The 21,270-nt window shown below is 38.8% G+C and overlaps 1 protein-coding gene across 4 annotated transcripts; it reads left to right on the top strand.

Moving 5' to 3' along the window:
• The first annotated feature begins 2,672 nt into the window (after nucleotides 1-2,672).
• On the top strand, nucleotides 2,673-19,532 carry LOC109077922 (transcription factor HIVEP2-like). 4 transcript variants are annotated; one of them, XM_042773510.1, is made up of 10 exons: nucleotides 2,673-2,845; nucleotides 5,120-5,285; nucleotides 8,374-8,460; nucleotides 10,570-10,659; nucleotides 10,808-15,028; nucleotides 15,149-15,291; nucleotides 15,383-15,558; nucleotides 15,635-15,730; nucleotides 17,742-18,445; nucleotides 18,939-19,532. In XM_042773510.1, exons 5-10 carry the CDS (start codon nucleotides 11,084-11,086, stop codon nucleotides 19,371-19,373), a joined length of 5,499 nt encoding a protein of 1,832 aa, XP_042629444.1. In that variant the 5' UTR covers nucleotides 2,673-2,845; nucleotides 5,120-5,285; nucleotides 8,374-8,460; nucleotides 10,570-10,659; nucleotides 10,808-11,083; the 3' UTR covers nucleotides 19,374-19,532. The 4 variants fall into 4 exon arrangements, with proteins under 4 accessions (XP_042629444.1, XP_042629445.1, XP_042629446.1 ...); XM_042773511.1 differs by lacking the exon at nucleotides 5,120-5,285; XM_042773512.1 differs by lacking the exons at nucleotides 2,673-2,845; nucleotides 5,120-5,285 and having other exon boundaries at nucleotides 8,243-8,460; nucleotides 15,149-15,252.
• Nucleotides 19,533-21,270: the final 1,738 nt, after the last annotated feature.

Below are 21,270 nucleotides of genomic sequence, written 5' to 3'. Positions count from 1 at the left end.
GCTTTCCAAATGCAAGTGTGTGTGTTTTGGCAGGTGTCTGGAGCGGGGTGAGCCTGCCACTGGGAGGTAAAGTAGGAAGGACCTTTGGGCTTCCAGAGCCAATCTTCCATTACGTGTAGTACAAGAGAATGAGGGGGTCTGCGAGGGGATTTCGTCCTGCTTTCTGCATGTGCACTACATGTGCTGCACTCTCACAATCTAAACAGTATCTTATTACTCCTAAATGGAACATATTAGTACCTTACATATTAGTATTTTAAAAGTACATATTTGTACCTTTTGAAAGGGTCTCACCCCAGTGACAGTTTTTTGTGTATAACACGATTAGATGCAGTGTTATTATTAGATTTACAGAAAAGTCAATCTGGTTGCTTAACAAATCGTATAATGTGTCATAACAGTGGGTGCATTATTTTTAAAGTTCAGCCTTACATAAAAAAAAAAGTTAACTAATTAATGATCCTCAATATTCTTTAAATGTTTAATTCTGTTTGTTAGTTGAAATAAAATAAATGTCAACTTATATATATATAATGCTTAATTTATTTCAACAAAGGTAGCTCTTCTCATAAAATAACTAACACTAAATAATAAAAAAAATAACTAAAACTAAATAAACTAAAACGAATGAATAAAAACTATATAGACATTTAAAAACTAGAAAAAATGTAAATCTAATTCAAAATAGTAACAAAAACTATTCTATTAAATCAATGATATTAAAATAAAAATGATATAAGATGTTGTAGAAATATGGCAAGGAATGTAATTTGATTTCAAATAGAAAAAGTAAAAAAAAAGGTCAACACAAAATTAAAATGTGAATGTTCTTGTAAAGTGCATGTTATGAATGCATCTTATTTCTCAATTAGTTCCTCACTCCATTCTGATGTATAACACCAACATATCCAATCAAGTCCTGATATTTACTACATTAAAACGTGTCGTTACGAGTGTTTTGCAGATTTCCGTTGCCTTCAGATGTTCAGAAGCTGCAGCTCTGTATATAGGCTGTAAATTAATGTCATGGCCATTTAGACAGGCAGACCTTCAACAAATCACAGGATGGCAGACATTTAAACCACGGCTGTCACTGTCTGTGACCTGAATAAAGATGATCAATGAAATTCAGGTGTAGCTGAACTCATATAAGCCTTTGTATTGTTCAGTTCAGTTCAATTCAAGTTTATTTGTATAGTGCTTTTTTATTTTATTTTAAACTTAGAGTTATAAGTAAAGATTACTGAAGTAAGTTTTACAAGAAAATGCTATTTCACTTAATTTAATTCAAAGTGTTACTTGCCATTTCTAATTATTTGTGAAATTTACTAGCTATTTCTGAGTAAATCTGCGATTAGTTATCACAACTTAAAATTCAGCATTAGAATAGGTAATAAATAATGCGTTCTTTCAACTTAAGTGTTCATGCTTGACTTTAATTTATAAGTTCAGTCAAGTTTAGTTTACTTAAGTTGGATTAAGTTTGTTATTTCAACAAATTTTAAGATGTTATAACTAATTTCAGTATATTGCTGAAATGTTGGGGTTAGTGATTTGTAACAGTTGTATTGATGTTATCTGTATCAGAAACTTAAGCATTTGTGTTATAGACATGAATGAATGTCTCAAATCATGTGAGCTGCGCAAAGTCATGCTGATTTTATTGTTAGCTTATTGATGAATGTTCAGTTTTTCCCTTGTGTATTAGAACTGGGCAAAAATTTTTATTTAGAGGCCCAAACTGAATGAAAATTATGCAATTTGGTGCAAATGTTGATATCTTAATGGACAAAAAGTTATATCTTTATAACACTATAGCAGACTACTTACATAAAATGCATATAAACATCAGCTGTCACTCTATATCTCCAATAATTTGTCTTAGTAAGATGATATTTAAATGCTTAGTTTTATGATTAAAATATATAATGTAATGCAATACAATGATAATAGAGATACGAACAACGAAATGTTCCTCAAAAGCCTGAAGATCATATTTGATACATTTGAACATGATTTTCTAAAAGTTGATTCAGTCCAGTAAGTGTTCATTTTGAAATATCATTAACAACATAAATGTTATCCTTACGTTTACTTTATAAAAATCAGATTTCACAGCAAAAAGACACATGAACCACGAGCTGAAGGTGGATGTTTTTACAATTATACTTAAAGGCCTTTTACTTGCTTAAAAAAATGTGTGAACCATCAATCAGACGACGGAAGGCATGTAGTAAATCGTGAACTGCAGTTTTTAGATAGCCTTTAACAGCCTTAACATTTTTCTGCATATGCAAGCACTACATTATCTTCAGAAAGTATATAAATCTAGTTTAATATTCATCCTTTATGTTTAGGTTGTGCTAATAACTCCCCACAGCAGGGCTCTGTGCACACATTGAGCAGTGTGGCGCGCTGCAGGTGTGATATTCTAAACTAATGTCCTTGCTTTCTTATGTCTGTGTTCATCTTCCGTCTCAGATTCCCTCCGGCTTTCCCTCCCTTCCTCTCCGCTGGGATTGTAGCGCTCCAGAGTGAGCAGAAATCTATTTCTGTCCCTGAGTATATTCCTCTCCGGCTGCTGCTGTTGCCAGCAGCGTGTTGTCACGGTGATGGACATCAGCCCTCAGCCAATCAACACGCACGTGTTTATGCCAAGAAACATGATCATTTTCCACTTGCTTCCCACAGCTCTTGTGAGTAAGTAAGGGTGCAGTAGCTGTGCCTAATGGAGAGAAGTCAGTGTAAAATTGGAGTCTTGGCAGTGACACACTGAGGATGGGACCTGCACTGTTTAACCTGACCTGAAGGAGAGCAGTGGTTTTCAATGAGAAGATCTGGCCAGGTGAGAGAGTTTGAACTAAACTATGATCTGAACATAATAATGTAATGGCTATGTGATGGCGTTTCATCCTGGCATGTGGTTAGGATTGGCCTTTCGAATATCTCTCTCATAGTTTAATATTTAAGCCAACATTTTGCCCATAATTGTGCTTAACTGACAAAAATTTAGCAATTTTGAGATTCTTAAAATTAAGAGTTCTTTATTGGAATTGTTGGTGCCATGAAGAACATTTTTCACCCAAAAATAAAAATTCTGTCATCATTTACTCACCATCGAGTTGTTCCAAACCTGAATGAATTTCTTTCTTTTCTTGAACACAAAAGAAAATATTTTGAAGAATTAGATAACAAAATAGTTGCTGGCCATTGACCTCCATAGTATGGAAATAAAAACTAATTATGGAATTCAACGGATACCAGCAACTGTTTGGTTACCAACATTTATCATCTAAATGATGATAAAATGTTCATTTTTGAGTGATATATATAATATATTAAATTATAAATTGTCCTTTCAAGAATGTTTTACTGAAAGGTTTTTTGGGGAATGCAAAAAGGTTCTACTGCAGGATTAATGTTAAAACTTATTTTTAAAAGAGTACTATAAAACAAAACTGTCTGAAATCTACCAACCGACTTGGATTTTGTGTTTATATGAATTTTTGATATATATATATATATATATATATATATATATATATATATATATATATATATATATATATATATATATATATATATATATATATATATTAGTCACTGGAGTTGGCATTGGTCAACAGAGCTTGTATGGGCATGTTTTGATATGCATTAACTCTATCCAGACATGTTCTAATGCTTCTGATCGTGATGTATGTAGTCTTACTGATTCTAGTTTTTCTCACACACTTGAACTGAAGCTCATTCATTGTTAGTTTTCACTGTGAAATAGCACTTAGCATGTGTTTCCATGGTGATCAGAGAACACTGTTCATCTAACACTGAGAAACTCAAGGCATTTATTTTAAAACGGAAGCTTGTGACCTTCTCTAGTCGGAGAAAGAGTGGGAAGATGCACAGTGAGAACTGAAACGTACAGTCGTTGCTTTGCAGAAATAGTGAAAAAATCCTGACATTTGCTCCAAACCTGTAAAACAAACCAAAACCCCCAATCTGTATGGCTTGTGCACTATACACTGAGAAACATTTGGTGTAGAAACTATTTACATTCAGAAGCTGAGACACAAATTACAAAGAATCTGCGATACATAAAATTAAAAATGAAACTTTGTACAGAAATAGTATTTTCTTTTAAAACATGCTACAATAATCTTTGTTTTATTTACAACTTTGAAAAAGTCATTTTACAGTGAAGACTGAAAACAAAAATATGGTGTAGAAACAATTTTCACTCAGAAATTGCTAGTAAATTTCAGAAATAATTAGAGAAGTATACACTGAATTAAACATTAAACAGTATTTTCTTTTAAAACGTACTACAATAATCTTTGTATTATTGAATTTTTATATTCAAAAATGAAATTTTACACTGTACACTGAAAGCAAAAATTTGCACAAATTGCTTGTAAATTTCACGATTATTACAAAGAAACGGCAAGTAGCATATTGATTTAAAAGTGAAACTTTGAAGTGAAAATAGTATTTTACTGTAAAACATGCTCCAATAATCTTTGTATAACCTTACAATTTTGTAATAATCTTACAACTTTTATTTGTAAGATTATTTTTAAGATTATTTATCTTAAAAATCATTTGTACAGTTTGCTGAAGTCACACAATGCTTCAGTTGAGTCAAATGCTTTATTGACGTAATTGAATCGGCTAAAATTTAAGTCTTTTTTAGTTAATCGTTTATTCTCCATTCTACATACTTAAACTAGTGAATCATATACACGTACAACACACTTGTTTTGAGATTTAAGATTCAGTTTGTTCCTCAAATCACAAAGCTGCAGATATGGACTACTTTAAAGCTGTTTTGCTTCAAGTGCTTGGTTTCTATGAAAAAGCCCTTTGAATATTCTTTAAAATTTTTACTTAGATATTCCATATATAAAAATATAGCAGTGTACAGGTTTGGAACTACATGGAACTAAATTAATTAATAAAGATACGGTTTTCATTTTGGGGTGAATAATCCCTTTAAACATCTTTTTTTTCTACAGTATATGGAATAAAACCATTAAAAATGTGCTTTATATCAAACTAAACACATTTGTAGGTTACCTGGTAAAAGCTGCGTGTTGTTTTCCTGATTCCTATCTGTTGTGTGCAGTGATTGTGTGTTAGGGCCTCTAGCAGAGCATGTGATGTCACAGGTGCAGGAGGGTTACTTGAAGATGCCTGTTGGCCTATTGAATATCCACTTATGTGAGACAAAGAACATGAAACGCAGCAGGTTGCCATGGGAACATTCCTCATTTCTGCACAGCACATGCGTGGTGAGTGGCATTTACAGTATAATTTCCAGATCAAGGCCATTTGCATATGGTACACTTTTAGTGCCATTATCAAACCTGTCTAATAGAAATCTGCAATTGATGATGATGATTAGTCAGTTAGATATCAGAGGATATAAGATTTTTAAATATGTAAATATTATGTTGTGCAAAATAAGTTATATATAAAAAAACGAATATGTTTATTTAACAAGGATGCATTAAATTGTTCAAATGTGACAGGTAAAAATATTCATATATTGTTACAGAAGATTTCTATTTCAAATAATGCTGTTCTTTCAAACTTTCCATTCATCAAAGAATCATGAAAAAAATATGAATTATGGTTTCCACAAAAATATTAAGCAGCACAGCTGTTTTCACCATTGATAATTAATATTAATGTTTCTTGAGCAGCAAATCAGCATATTAGAATGGTTTCTGAAGGATCACGTGGCACTGAAGACTGGAGGAATGAAAAACAATCAGCTTATCAGTTATTTTAAATTGTAATAATATTTTATATTATTACTGTTTTTTAACAAATAAATGCAGCTGTGGTGAACATTGGAATTGTCTTCAAAAACATTAAACATTTGCATTACCAGTTCCAACGTTTGTCTAAGTACTGTATATGAACACCTTTGACCTTTAGCATAACTAAAAGGCCAGTTCAACCAAAATACTGGCATAGTTAACAAGCCCAACAACGCAAACTAATGGTAAAGTAAACATAGTGGTCAATCCTCTGGTTTATGACTCCCAGAACAGACTCTGACATGCGCAGACAGTCTCATATATATATATATATATATATATATATATATATATATATATCTATAGAGAGAGAGATAGAGAGAGATCTAGAGAGAGAGAGAGAGAGAGAAAAAAAAAAAAAAAAAAAAAAACACAGAGAGAGAGAGAGAGAGAGAGAGGAGACAGCACAAGGCACTGCAGCTTTCTGTATTCTGCATTAAGTACACTGTGGAACAGCCCTGAAATGGCTGATCCTCCCCAAACACTGAAGGTCAAGTCTCTTGCCTCTCTATAAATATGATGGTCTGTCCCAGTGGGAGCTCCATACCGCTGCTCAGCTTTTCCACTGTTACAGGAGTTTGCTGACCAGCGGAAATCTTGCATGTGATTTGATAGCGTGCAAACGTTCCTCCTCCGCTGGCTGCTCGTGTCACTATGATGCATTACTGCATTCTGTGAAAGTAAATAAACCGATCTCCAGGACTGCTTCTGTACTAGAACATATCTGATAAACTAGACGTCCACACAGCATTCCTGACTCAGCAAAACATCATTATTCAAGCACAAAGTGGTAGTTGCCCATGCGAAACATGCTGCACTATTTCTAGGGTGTCTCTTAAGGGTTCTGCGTGAGATTTTAGCACATTTCTTTGTGGTTGCTTGCACTGATATAGCGTGGTTCCCTTCTTCAAAATATTGGATATGGGATTTCTTTGCCTTGTTTTATTACCCACTGGAAGGCAATTACACAGTGCAAAGTATGATTTCTTAGCAAGTATTTTGTCTTGTTTTCCTGTACAAATATCAATAATTTACATTCTTAAAATCAAGATATATTTACTTTATTTTTTCGGAAATGTACATATATATATTTGTACTGGACAGAAGTTAAAAATAGTACGTAAGAAAGTAATTTTTTGCAGTGTAAGTCTATTATCAAGGCTTAAGATTTGAAGGATCATTCATGTCTTTAGCTTAAACTCACTTAATTTTGATATTGTGTTTTAGAAAAATTATTTTGCTTCAAAATAAGTGAGTTTTCCAAAATAATGTAACAGAATGAATTGCGTTTAACCTTAAAAAAGATATTGGCAAGAAATATTTGCCAATGGTGTCTGAATAATAAACCTAATTCTAAGGGAACACAAACATTTTTCTCACCCAGCTGGAAGATATTTTCCCCCCTTGATTTAAGCGTAAACTTATTTTACAGAAAACATAACTTAATATTTTATGCCATATGTGCTTCCTAATAAATGCATCTTGAATTAGGAATGTGATATTTGTACTGGAAAACAAGACAAATTAACTGAGGAAGTTAATTTTTTTTTTTTTTTGTAATGTAAGTCAATCATAAGGATTCGACATTTGAGGAATCAAAATAAGTTGCTTGCCAAAATGTAATGCTTAGGGTTTGGGGTTTGATCAAATCACTAGCCCTGAGCAATATGAGCAACAGTGATAGTGACACTGGCCTGCTTTTGTAATACCGGAGGGCTCTAAAGTTACTTAACTACAACACAAAGACAGAATCTGTACTGTATTATGTTATCCTAGCCCCCTCCACTCCTCTAATGCAGCACACAGTTGTCTTCCCCCACTGTAACTTAAGATGATAGTCACGGCAGATCAAATATTTTTAGTGGTGTAAATTGAATTGTGTTGAATGGTCAAGGTTACAGACCAGTTGAGAAGTAGTGAGGATTTACCACCCTGAGCGGGGCTTGATACATGTATATGTATATTTTTACGATAACTTACAAATATTTAAAGACAGTGAGCTACTGTGAGCTCTGGGATTGGGATACTCTGGGATACTCCTGGAACCAGCGCTGCTGAAAAACTTTGTTCTGTAATAATGTGCATCACTAAATGTTATGATTTCGTGGTGCTTCACTCATGAGCTACATGACTAATATGTCATCTATCAGGACTTTCAGTCCCAGTTGTACGTAGTCTAATGCTGTGTTCGTATCAGCATACTACTTACTATTTCTGTTATATATTGCAATTCTTTACACAGCTTGAATCTTTTATTTCAGTGCACTTTAGGTTTTATGCTTTATTCTATGCTAAACCTTCCTGATTCCAATTCCTTTTCAAGCAGCATGGCCATTCACTACTTCTTGCGCTGATGCTAAAGTGGCCTCGAATGTGGGCCGTTGCATAACCCTTCACAGGGCCCCTTTTCTATTTTTGTTCCTGGATACGCGTCTCAGTGAGGTATTTTCTGTGGTGACTCGCTTACATCTGTAGCTCTTCTAATGTACTCTCATTGAGCAAGACATGGTTGACTGTTGAGACTTATTCCTGGCACATTTGTCTTTTCTTGAAGGTGATGTACAGCAATACAGGAAGCAGGAATTATGAGAACATCTGCATTTGACTGGAGACATTGGACAAGGCTGAATTTGGACACCAGGTTTGTAGATTGATGGCAATCACTGTGTTGTACGTCTTACCCGGACTCAAAAGCAGATAACTAGTCAAAGTCAGTCCTTGACTGCTCTGCTTTTTTGAAGCACGATAAGCTCTTTTATGGACATTTTGTTCCTGCTGTAGTTTTAGGACACAACACTCCTGTATTTCATGAGAAGCCAGGCATCCCACTGGGAAGTGATGCCAACAGGGGCTGATATATGACGTAATGACATTCTCTTGAGTCTGGTTATATTTTCCCGCCTCTGGCTTTGACATGTTGTGCCGGTTGTCGTTGTTTGTAAATGCATTAATGCAGATACATGTTTGATCATCTAAAGGATGACTGAAGGTCAAACTTGGACACTTGCAGACTTTCGATGTTGTTCTTAAATGATGAAATAGCATCATGTTATTTGGAAAGATTTGATGTGATTATTGCCTCGTATCTGAATACTGAACACCTCAGACACATTTAACTTATCAGCCCAGTTTTTAAAGGTGCATTTAGCCTCTGGCAGGTTTATCCACCATACCTCTCCTCCAATGTGTTGAGGACAGCGCAGGATTGAGATTGACCTTGAAAAAAGCACATCTGATCGCTGTGTTTTGTCATTCCTATATCAGCTCTCTCCTCTGCTCACTATCTCCTGACAGACAGGCTAACTAACTCGACCTGTGGGAAACATTTGACTTCATTGTAGACCATGTCAAGGTTCTGTTTTAGACTTTATAGCCTGGTGGAGCTTGATATTTCTTCTCTGATTGCTTGCAGAGTTTGAATGTCCTAGTTAAGAGGTTTGAACCAGATAACCTTATGTAACCTCATTTTACAAACTCTGATGTATGCAGATGGTAATTATTTTTGCACATCTTTTCAAAGAGTGTAGGCAGAGGTGGTGTAAGTAGCAATATTATCTGTTTAATATTGTGGCACTATACCTGTTGACTTATTTGACCAATAAAATTTAAACTGTAATGTATTTTGGTCAGACATTTGTGTTGCATAATGGTTGAAGATTCATTGGTTTATTTTTTGGTTCATTCACTAGTCTTTAGACTCTTTTTACAGAGTACTTGACTTTACAAGGTAGAGTACCTGACATGTATTTGTTTTGTAGATGTGGTTTTTCAGTGCCAGATTCTTAATCTTCTACAATATTTCTTCTGAATCTCAAACACTTGGATCCATCATTACACTGAACATTTTCAAAACAGATTTCAAAGCACTTTTCCCCTAGCCAGTATCAAATCATTCAGAAGAATTTGTTTTGTTACTTTTGTAATGCACTAAGAAAAAAATAAGTGTGCATGCTGCCTTATTGCTTTTTTGAAGATAAAACAAGATTGGGGTCAATAAGTTATTTCAATGTTTTTGATAAAAGTCTTAAATGCTCACCAAGGATGCTTTTACTTAATCAAAAACCCAGTAAAACAGTTATTTTGTGAAATATTATTTCAATTTAAAATAACTGTTCTATTTTAATATATTTTTCAATTTGATTTATTCTGGTCATTCTCAGCATCATTAGTCCAGTCTTCAGTCTCACATGATCTTTCAGAAATCATTGTAATATGTCAATCTGGTGCTCAAGAAACTTTTTAAAATTATTATTTTTATTATCAATGTTGGAAACGGTTGTGCTACTTAATATTTTTGTGAAAATCATAATACATTTTTTTTTTAGGATTCTTTGAAGAATAGAAAGTTCAAAAGAACAACATTTATTTGAAATATAAGTCTGTTGTAACATTGTAAATATATTAGTCACTATTTTAATCAATTTAATGCATCCTTGCTGAACAAAAGTATTAATTTCTTTCAAAACAATTTACTGACCTCAAACTTTTAAATGGCAGTCTATATTATTCAGTCGATCTTCATGCATATTTCAGGATTAGCGCTTTGTTATATTTGATTTTAAAAAAAAATGTTTTTATTTTAAATGCAAGTGTTTTCCTTTTAAAAGAAAAAAACAACAACATTCCAAATAGAGATTAGAGTGCAGAATGATTGATGGTGTTACAGAGATAAATTGCATTATCCCCACCTGTGTATTGTTGTACTTGTAGTTTGGTTAATTCTCTAATGGAGGAATTCCTGACCTTACAGTTTGAGACGACCTTCACATCAATCACAAACCTCAGAAAGAGAGAGATGGTGCTGGCAGACTGCCTTCAGAAACACTCTACTCAGGGCATGGTGAGTTTAAGGGCCAATTTGGCTTGAAGATGGCTTTTGTACTTAAATAACTGTACCAGCATTTTATTATACTCTTCAAGTTATTCTTCACGATACTTAAAATTTTTTAATTTGTTCACTGACAACATGTGTTTTTTTCTGTTTGCAGACAAATTGGATGTGGTGCCCAGGCTTAAACGCATATAGAGATGGAGACCATTTTTAAACAACTTGACTGAACATGCTCTTGAACATATGGAAATGATTATTTAATCATTTTGAAAATGATGCTGTTGGACTGACTGCGGTACAATCACAGGGAACTGTTTAAAGCACTGAAGGATTATTTATCCACGTTAAAAAAGGAACTTTCATCGAAGCAAGACAATGTTCATTGTGACAAAACTAAGGGCAATGTAGCAACTGTAGATAGCAAATCCTTGTCATGGAGGCTGCTAAAACCTCAGATGAAGCGCAACGTCCCAAACAGATTATCAGTTTCAAAGATGATGAAAAACATTTGCCGTCTGAGATGACCCAAAGAGGCCAATCCTCTGGCTCAGAGGACAAAATAACACTTGTGGAGCAACCCCAGACCCCAGCTGTAAGTCCATGTCCTGGTGTGCAGTCACAGGTCCTTGCTTCAGGAAATATTCTTACCTCAAAATCTAGAGAACAGTGTCACATCCAGCTCAGAAGGAAGAACATTCATCTCCCAAACAAACGATATCTTCAATCGGAATATGAGCTGCTGTCAGAGGGCCTTCTCAAAAAGGAGCAGAAGTTGGTTAAGACTGGGAAGTATATATGCCAGTATTGTGGGAGAGCTTGTGCCAAACCCAGTGTACTAAAGAAACACATCCGTTCTCATACTGGCGAACGACCATATCCGTGTATTCCTTGTGGTTTCTCATTTAAAACTAAGAGTAACCTATACAAACACAGAAAATCTCACACCCATGCAGTAAAAGCAGGACTGGTTTCATTTTCAGAACAGGACAGCAAGCATATTGATGAAGAGTTGGTGGTAGCAGAAGGTGAAATGCATTCTGATGCTGAGCAGAGCAGTGACACTGATGAAGAGGACTTGCCCTTGGATACAACAAGCCATATCAATGAAATAGAAGGTTTTGTGCAAGAAAAAGGGGGTATATTGGCAAAAAAGGAAGCCACTGTTTCTGCTCAAACTTCACTCAAAAAGGAAACAGGGTCATCAGGAAAAGTATCTTTATGGCAGTTCCAGGAAATGACGGCACCTGCTGCTATTGCTCAGGTGGACCAGATGGTTGAGTTCTCCACCATCAAGCGAAGACTGGCACTTCGTCTTTCGGAGAAGAAAAATCAAGACTCTGATCAGTCTCTTTCTCTGCCCAGTTCATACAGTAAAGGCAGCACTGATTCAGGATACTTCTCGCGTTCTGAGAGTGCCGAGCAACAGTTCAACCAGTCGAGCACAAGTGCCAAATCATATCAAGAAATTATGTTTGGGAAATGTTATAGGCCAACAACCGGGCCAAAGCAATCAATCACTGTACAAACCTGCATGACAGACATAAATGAAGCCACATCTAGCTTCATGATTACACTGAACAAAGGCATAATGCCTGTTGAGGCAGGCTCTTCCATTCACAGAAGCAAGAAAGACCTAGTCCGATCAATAAAAATTCATTCGGAGTCCTTCCAAGAGGAAGATTACCAAGAATGTCACATCCATAGCTCTGACCTTCTGGAAACCACTTCAGAGAGTAGTGTATTCTTGCGCAGTAATTCTCTTCCAACCTCATCTAATTCGAATCTGAATACACCACAAGGGCTAAGAAGCAGTAACTCATTTGATGAGAGAATGACAGGTGCTGATGTCACCTACCGGGGCACAATGGGTATGAGAAGACTCACGCGGCAAGCTGCGTTTGAGCACTCAGCTAACGAAGGACACACAGAATCAGACTGCTACACTCATCTGGCCTGTAGCTTAAAATCAGACTTGAAAATTCACGGTGTAGATGATTCCAAATTGGGTGCTGAAAATTATCAAGAAACTGAGTCGTGTTCCATTTTTCCAAGCCATTTATCAGAAACTTCCACAAGGAAACGAAGAAAAGACAAAAATGTCTTGGAGGAAGATGACTTTCATGTGCAAGACAAGCCTTCTGGACACTCAGAGGACACTGAGACAAAGCCAACTACTTTAGATACTGCCATTTCTGACACTGAGAAAAGGGCTGGCAGCAATGTTATCTCTGTCATACAGCACACAAATTCACTAAACCGGCTAAACTCTTCAGAAAAGTCAATTGATGTTAGATCACATCCCTTAGACAAAATTGCCATTTACAGATTCATGGAAAAGGAGCACAGCATGGAGGGTCACAGAACAGAAGGAGCAGACTGGCAATGGGGATGCAGTGGTTTTCGTCACCAAAATCTTCACATGAGTAAGCAGCCAACATCTCACTCTACTATCCAAGTTCCAGAGATCAGAGTAACCGTGGAGCCTGACAGACCAGAAAAACTTCCGGAAGTAGGGGTCAAGCAAAGGGAAAAGCATACTGAAGAGTTCCAGTGGCCACAGAGGAGTGAGACCCTATCACAGTTTCCAATGGAAAAACTACCACCCAAAAAGAAACGTTTGAGATTAGCAGAGATGGAATGTTCTTCTGGGGAATCTAGTTTTGAATCCGCTTGCACAAGTCTTTCCAGAAGCCCAAGTCAAGATAGCAATTTGTCTCACAGCTCAAGTTTTTCCCAGTCCCTTGACAGAGAAGAAAACATTAACCTTGTGTCTCAATCCAACCCAGATGAGTTTAATAAGCCTTTGGAGTTCTTATCTGTACCAGGAAGTTCACAGAGTCTTCACCGAGAGATGAGACGTTCTGCTTCAGAGCAGGCACCTTATAATTTACCCTCAGAGATACCAGAATTTCGAAGCAAGTCTTTCGATTATGCTAGTCTTTCTCCTTCATCTACATCTAGGCAAGAGGAGGTTAAAGAGCGTAGAAGGGCCTTCTTGGTTAGACAGGCATCATTAAGTGGTGAACCTGAGATGCAAGGTGGCACAGTCTCAGATGAAATGAGCAAGAGAACAACCTCTCCAAGCAAACCGTTTACACCTGTGGGATCCATTGAGAAAATGAGGTACACTTTGATTTCTGGTGGTCCTTCTCCCCAACACAAACAATATAGCCCAGTGCAAGCCTCATCTCAGTATGCTAAACCCAATGTTTGCAATATTTCTGATATGGATAGCATAATGCTTTTTATAAAGAAAGAACATGAAGAATCCAAGGTAGCTGAATCTTATATTAGCTTAAGAAAACCCCAGGAAGATTGCTCCCAGAGTTTAGGCAATGTTTTGTCAACGATAGCAGTGCTTTCACAAGCTCAGCAAGCATTAGCCAGTCAAAGTATGTCCGGTTTGCTAGTTCCTGTTAGAATTCAGATGCAAGTACCATCTTACGGGAACATAACGTACACTAGTATATCTCATATTCTGGATTCTCAAACACAGAATCCTATGTCTTACATAGATGACAAAACATCCTCCTGTCAAAGTCTTGCCATTGTCATGCCACAAAATAAAGTAGGTTGTGAACTATCTCCAATATCAGGGCACCCTAGGCGACTACTGCGCAGCCCTCAGGTATCACCAGCAAAGCTAAAAACAGGCATACCTCTATCATTAACTTCCAAAACCATCTCAACTACAGAGGCCCCCAGTGGTGGAGCAAACAAACGCATGCTCTCACCTGCAAGTAGCATTGAACTTTTCATCGAAGCGAAGCAGCAGAAACGAGTCAAAGATGAGAACATTTATGGCCAGATTGTTGAAGAGCTAAGTGCTGTGGAGTTAGGAAATCTTGAAGGGGAAAGAGAAAGTCCCAATAAAGGTTTCAAATCAGGAAGCACCCCAGAGCCATGTGAGCCCACTGAGGAGGTAGATATGGATGAGCCCAGCCGAGATTTTTACAGCAATCCAAAGTTATCTTGTGCCAGAATTACTCAAGATGCTACTATAATGGAGCAAAAACCAACACCTGAACACATAATGGCTAGTAATCATCCTGGTACTGGTATAGGTGCAGTGCCCTCGGCAATCACTGGTGCTTTACTGTTCTCCAAGTTTCCAGGTCTTCACACTACTACTTGTGTGAGCTGGTGCTATCTCAACTCCACTAAGCCAAATAGCACCCAAACAGCTGCTAATATCTCAGAGTATTCCTCGTGGTTTGTGAGATGCCATAACCCTAACCCACTCGATCTTAGCACTGGGATGGTTCTTGCTCTTCTCCGATCCAAACAGAGGAGGCAGAATGCTATTTATTCAATCGCTAGCATGTATCAACCTGGACTACTTGTGACCTCCACCCCCTGGAGACCGAAGCAAGAACAAGTATGTTATCTGTTGTTGGTTTTTGCTGATTTGCCTATAGCTGCAGTGCTATATGTATCTGTATGTTGATGTCATTGTTATTTAGCCATCTGTTCCATAAGGTCTGTTGCATTATTGCAGGTAACACTGGACTACATAGAGGAAGATACAAAACAGGATGTGAGGCTAAGAGACATTAGCCAGAGGTGCAAATCTTTACGAGAGGATGCTGCATCCACTATACGGCAAGTAGAACCAGTCCGTGTGAAGATTTTTGAAGGAGGGTATGTATGTGTACTTTGATAATGCTGATGTTCATATGTGACTGTAGTAACGCATCATAATGGAAATGTTCTGGTTGTTTATTTCTATCAGTTATAAGTCCAATGAGGAATATGTGTATGTGAGAGGGCGTGGTCGGGGAAAGTATATATGTGAAGAGTGTGGCATTCGTTGTAAGAAGCCAAGCATGCTCAAGAAACACATACGAACACACACGGATGTGAGACCCTACATCTGCAAGTGCTGCAACTTTGCTTTCAAAACTAAAGGTTGGTTTTTACCACATTCACATTCAAGCATGATTGCAAAAGACTGGGATAGAAAAATAACCCCTGTGTTTTTTAGGGAATCTCACCAAGCATATGAAGTCAAAAGCTCATATGAAAAAATGCCTTGAACTTGGAGTTTCACCCACAGCCATGGACAGTACAGAGGATACTGGTAGGAACATTACTACTTTTGCAACACTGGGCAGTAGCATAGCGAATACAATTAGCAAGGCTTTTAGTGTAACTACATTTGTTAGAAGCAAGGTGTTAACATCCCTATATACAGTATTTAAAATATGTGTAGGAAATCATTTTAAGTGAATGCTTTTCATTAAAGAAAACTACTTTTTTCTGCAGATGTAAAAGATTAAAGGGGTCATATGACGTTGCTAAATAGAACATTATTTTGTGTATTTGGTGTAATACAATGTGTTTATGCAGTTTAACAAGCACTACTCTACACTAGGCATGGGCCGGTATGAGATTTTGACGGTATGATAACCTTAAGCAAAAATATCATGGTTTCACAGTATCACGGTATTGCTATTACAGCTCTGAAATTTGTTATTTTTAAATGACTGGGTAACAATATATTTAGTTTTTAAGCAACATACAGAAAATTAGAAACAGTCCAATTAGTTTATTTTTTCTTTGATTTGTTTCCTAAAAAGAAAAAAAATAAGGACTGACATCTTTATTTAACATAAATCTGTAAATTACAGTTATTTAATTTTAGTTATATAATTCATAGTAATATAGAATAATACAGTGTTTCCTTGGTTACCACTGTAAACAAAGCTGAGCTGAAACACTGCTTTAATATGAACTATACAGAGATTAGATAAAAAGAAAATACCACCTAAACTTTTCAGAAGACAGTCAGCTACCCTCAGAAACACATTCATATAAACCCCCAAATCAATATCGAGGATTTTCTTCCAACAGTTTGTGTATCATGAACAGTGAGTGATCTGCCTGCTACAGTATTTTGCTCTGTGCGTCTGTCTTCAGCATCTCTGGCCTGTGTTAATGGGTGTTAACAGACTTCATATTTTTACATAAATTACATATTGGAAAATTATTGCATTGCAATGCAGTTTGTGCAAGTCCAGAACAGAGAGTTGCAATAAGGCAAAAAACGGCCGGTTGCCGATCGCGTAAAGGCCAAAGTATACTTCGGCTGTCCACACACCATCGGCATTATGTTATTTCGTCATCAAGAGGGCTCAAGGAACACTGGATGTGAAGTGTACCCGGGTCTTAAGTTCAGGGGGCAGCTCCTTAATTTCAGCCATCCTACACACACGTGACTGACTGTTTGCTCGCACCAACAGGAAGAGGAGGGGTCAGTGTTACTCTCTACACTGCACTCAGCCTGAGGGATTCCTGCTCTTTCAGTCATTGAGGAGACATGGAAAACAGCGCATACTGCAGGAACGGTATAATGGAAAATATTAGTGTTTTTTCAAATTGCGGTATACCTTGAAACTGGTAATCGGCCCATGCCTACTCTACACTGCTCAAAACTCAAATTTTGAATCATCAGTGGCAAATTCCTTAAACATGAAAACGTACTTACAGATTGTGAGACAGAAGCAGCAGACTGTCCTTGCAAAGTTGGAACTGCCCGACTATATAGAAACAGACACCGGCATTGTAGGCTACTCTCACAGGAAACAGTCCTCCTCCTCCGCGAAATGCGCTGCATACATCTGAATATTTGGGTTGAACTGTTCCGGAACAGTGTTTTAAATACAACTTAACCATTGTTTTTTAGTAGTCCTCTTTTGGAAGGCCAAACAAAGTAGTTTCATTTTCACAACAAAACACACAGCGTCTCCACAACATGGTGCCGGCGGCAACAGCGAGAATTGATGTTACGCCTTCTTTCTTAGCATTAACATTTGGGCGGTGTTATTCAAATCTTCCCACATCGTGATGTAGACATGTGGAGGTGTGTTAGAACGAGACGTTTTAGGTAGTAGTGATTGACTCTAAACTTTTATAAAGAATATTTCTTTGGATTTGAGACTTTAGTCTTTGCAACTTTACAGATCTTCTTTATGCACCAAGAGCTTGAAACACTCCAAAGAGAAAGGAAAAATTTAATTCGCATCATATGACCCCTTTAAATATTAGAACAATACACTAATTTCTTTTTTTTTCTCTTACTGCCTATGTAGATGACACGCAGAAGTCCTTAGGCATCATGCCGGGAGAAAAAACTGTTAAACATCAGTTCTCAGATGCGGAAGATTCTGATGCCGTTGATGAGGATGAACAAGATGATGATGAAGATGATGAATGTGATGGTGATTCTACACCAAAAACATTGTCCAGAAGCACAAGTCCTCAGTCCTATGCAGTCAACAAGCTATGTCTGTCTGGCTGTCTCCCTAAACACTTTGACCCAAGCCGCAATCCACTCAAGGAACAGCTTGGAGTTTCTTCTCCGAGTACTGATGATGATCTGACCTTTGAGCAGTCAAGTAGTTCCTCTGAGCCTTGCCCACCTCAGCTGCTGACGCCTTGTTGGGATTCACCTCGCCAGAGGTACATGTCCCCGAAAGGAGATCTCTCACCACAACGTCACCATTTGTCAAGCCATGATTCATCTCCTTTATGGGCCATTTCTCCAAGGAGAGATCTGAGCATCAGAGGGGATTTTTCACCTATCCGGCAGCTGTCACCTGTAAGACCTACAGGTTTGGACCCATTGGGGCAACGAGCGCAGTCTCCACTGGGTCGACAAAAAGGGGTGCTCAGGGCCATGTCCCCACGGAGGGGGTCTTATCAGCACAGGACCCTCATGGATCCAGGAAGGAGTATGAGATTTCAAGCTTCTCCCTTTCAACCAGTCATTGGAGTGCGAACAGACACCGGAATGGTATGCTTTTAAATTTACATTTATGCATTCAGTAGATGCTTTTATCCAATGCGACATATATTGCATTCAAGCCAAGGTACACAATCAAGTCTTGCTTTCCCTTGGAAGTGAACCCATGACCTTGGCATTGCTCTACTGATACTGATTGAGCTACAGGAAGGCACATTGCATTTTTCGCATTGCTTTTGGAGACAAAATTGTACCTTATCAATTGTAAACTATTAACTGTTAATATATGCCATGGTCATTATAAAATTTCTTTGTATAGAATAAAATCTCTATGAAGAATATAATGCCAGAATTTTTAGGTAAAATATTGCTATACAGCCTATGGTCTGGTGCCAAGCCTTAATGGCATAACAGTATAAATCATCTTAAAAAAGTTCACTCCAAATCTACACCAAGTCTGATGACTTTATTTAATTCTCTGAAAATAGTTTACATACCAGAATGAATCAGTCAGCATCAAGAACAACATTCATTTTTTTTTCAGGATCAAGGGGATACTCCTCAGAATCTGTATGTTCCTGGCGGCCTATGCAGCAGTCAAGATCTGTCCACAACCCTGCAGCAAGACATCTTCAGCCATTTGCCTTTGCACTCTCAAGGAAAGGTGCCAACACCTGTTCCGATGATCCCTATTGGGGGGATAAGAATGCCCACCATGTCAACATCTGGTGCTGCTGGGGAGAGAAATTCACTCCCATCATTTCCACAGGGGAACAAATTAGAAACAGCAAGTTCCGGCCGGACCTCAGCCTCTGTTCCAGATCCTGGAGTGGCCTACAATGGAGAAATAGAAACCTCTTCCACTGGCCTTCCTAGCAAAGACGATAAGAAGGAGGAGAGTGTCTACATCTGTGCAAAAGCTATTGCATCCCTCAGTATCACATCTGAAGATGCAGCTGAGAAACCGCCTAAAAGCTGACTTTGTAAGCACTATATAATCGCATTCAGAGGTAAAACTAAATTTAAAGGTCAGACCAGAATCGTCTCAGTTACGTATGGTAACCCTCGTTCCCTGAAGGAGGGAATGGAGATGTCACATCGGATGACCGACGAATTGGAATCTCACCTAGAGAGACCAATCCACTTCGGGTGTAAACTAAACGAGCCAATGCACATTGGCATGCAGTTATTGCATCCAGCTGCCGCTGATCACAGCGTGAGTATAAGTAGGCAGCAGGTGCACCGAATATTCAGGTTTTCGCAGCGACATAGACTTTGAGGATGGAGGGAGACAGCCTTTGCTCCAACCCTTGCTGCAAAAAGGACAGCACGACTCTGTTCAGGCATCTTCGGGGGTCTTCTTGGTGAGAAGAACACCACTCCACTTCAAAGCGTAAGCGTGTCTCGTAGACGGTGCTCTTGCTGAAGTGATGGTGTCAACTACCTCTTGGGGTAGGTCACCCAGAACCTTCGCGTTCCGTCCAGGGAACAGACATGGAGTTTCCAGAGGTCTGGATGCGGGTGCCATAGGGTGCCCAGTCTCTGAGTCAGTAGATCCTTCCTCAGAGGAATCAGCCAAGGAGGGGCTGTCACAAGGAGCATTAGTTCCAGGAACCAGGTCCGAGTGGTCCAATAGGGCACCACTAACAGGACCTGCTCCTCATCCTCCCTGACCTCGCACGGTGTCTGTGCAAGAAGGCTCACTGGGGGAAACGCATATTTGCGAAGGCCCCACGGCCAGCTGTGTGCCACAACTGGCAGTGAGAGGTTTCTGGAGAGGCAAACAGGTATACCTGAGTGGTTCGAAATGTCTTCAAATTAGCTGGACTGTCTGGGGATGGAGTCGCCATTCTCCCGGGAGCGCAGCTCGAGACAGCTCGTCGGCTGCCCAGTTGAGCAGCCCAGGAATGTGAACAGCACGAAGCAACCTCAGATGCTTCTGACTCCAAAGGAGGAGTCTCCAAAGTTGGCGAGTTGTGAAATGCAACGGGAGCGCAGACCACCTTTTTGGTTGATGTACGCAATGGTTGCAGTGTTGTCCGTGTGGACTAGTACATGCCTGCCCCATAAGCGCCCTTTGAGACAGGTCAAGGCAAGGTGCACTGCCAGCAACTCAAGGCAGTTGATGTCCGCAACTTTCATGAAGACACGGGGTGACAGGGGCAGCCCGAAGGGCAGGACCATGTACTGAAATGCCCGTCCTGTGAACGCAAACCACAGGAATGGCCTGTAGCGCGGAAAGATTGACACATGGAAGTACGCATCCTTCAGGTCGATCGCTGTGAACCAATCTTGGGAACGGATGCACCTGAAGATGCACTTCTGCATGAGCATCTTGAACGGGAGCCTGTGAAGGGCCCAGTTCAAGACGTGCAGCTCCAAGATGGGTCCTAACCCACCGCCTTTCTTGGGTACAATGAAGTAGGGGCTGTAAAACCCTGTCCTCATAGGAGGAACTGCCTCTATTGCATCCTTCGCCAGGAGGACTGTGATCTCTGCACGCAAGACAGGGGCGTCTGCTGCTTTCACTGAAGTAAAGTGGACGCCCCTGAACTTGGGAGGGAGCCGGGTGAACTGAATCACATAGCCAAGTCTGACAGTCTGAAGAAGCCATCAAGACAGGCTGGGTAGTGCTAGCCAGGCTCCCAGATGCCACGCAAGTGGCACCAACAGAACTACAGGTATACCCGCAGTGAGGCAGTGAGGAAGAATTCTGGGACCCGGCCCAGGCGTCTCGTTGACGGTCCGAGGCGGGGTCTGAGTGTGTGTAACTCTTACCTGCATTCGAGCAGAGGGTGCATGGGTAGTCCGTTGAATGATCCTCCCGATCCACCCACTGCTGAGAAGAGGGTGAGTGTGATACGACACTGGATCGT

Source organism: Cyprinus carpio, chromosome A17, assembly GCF_018340385.1.
Source record: "Cyprinus carpio isolate SPL01 chromosome A17, ASM1834038v1, whole genome shotgun sequence".
NCBI lineage: Eukaryota > Metazoa > Chordata > Actinopteri > Cypriniformes > Cyprinidae > Cyprinus > Cyprinus carpio.
The sequence above is the reverse complement of the archived record's forward strand: the minus strand, read 5'-3'. Positions and strand labels throughout refer to the sequence as shown.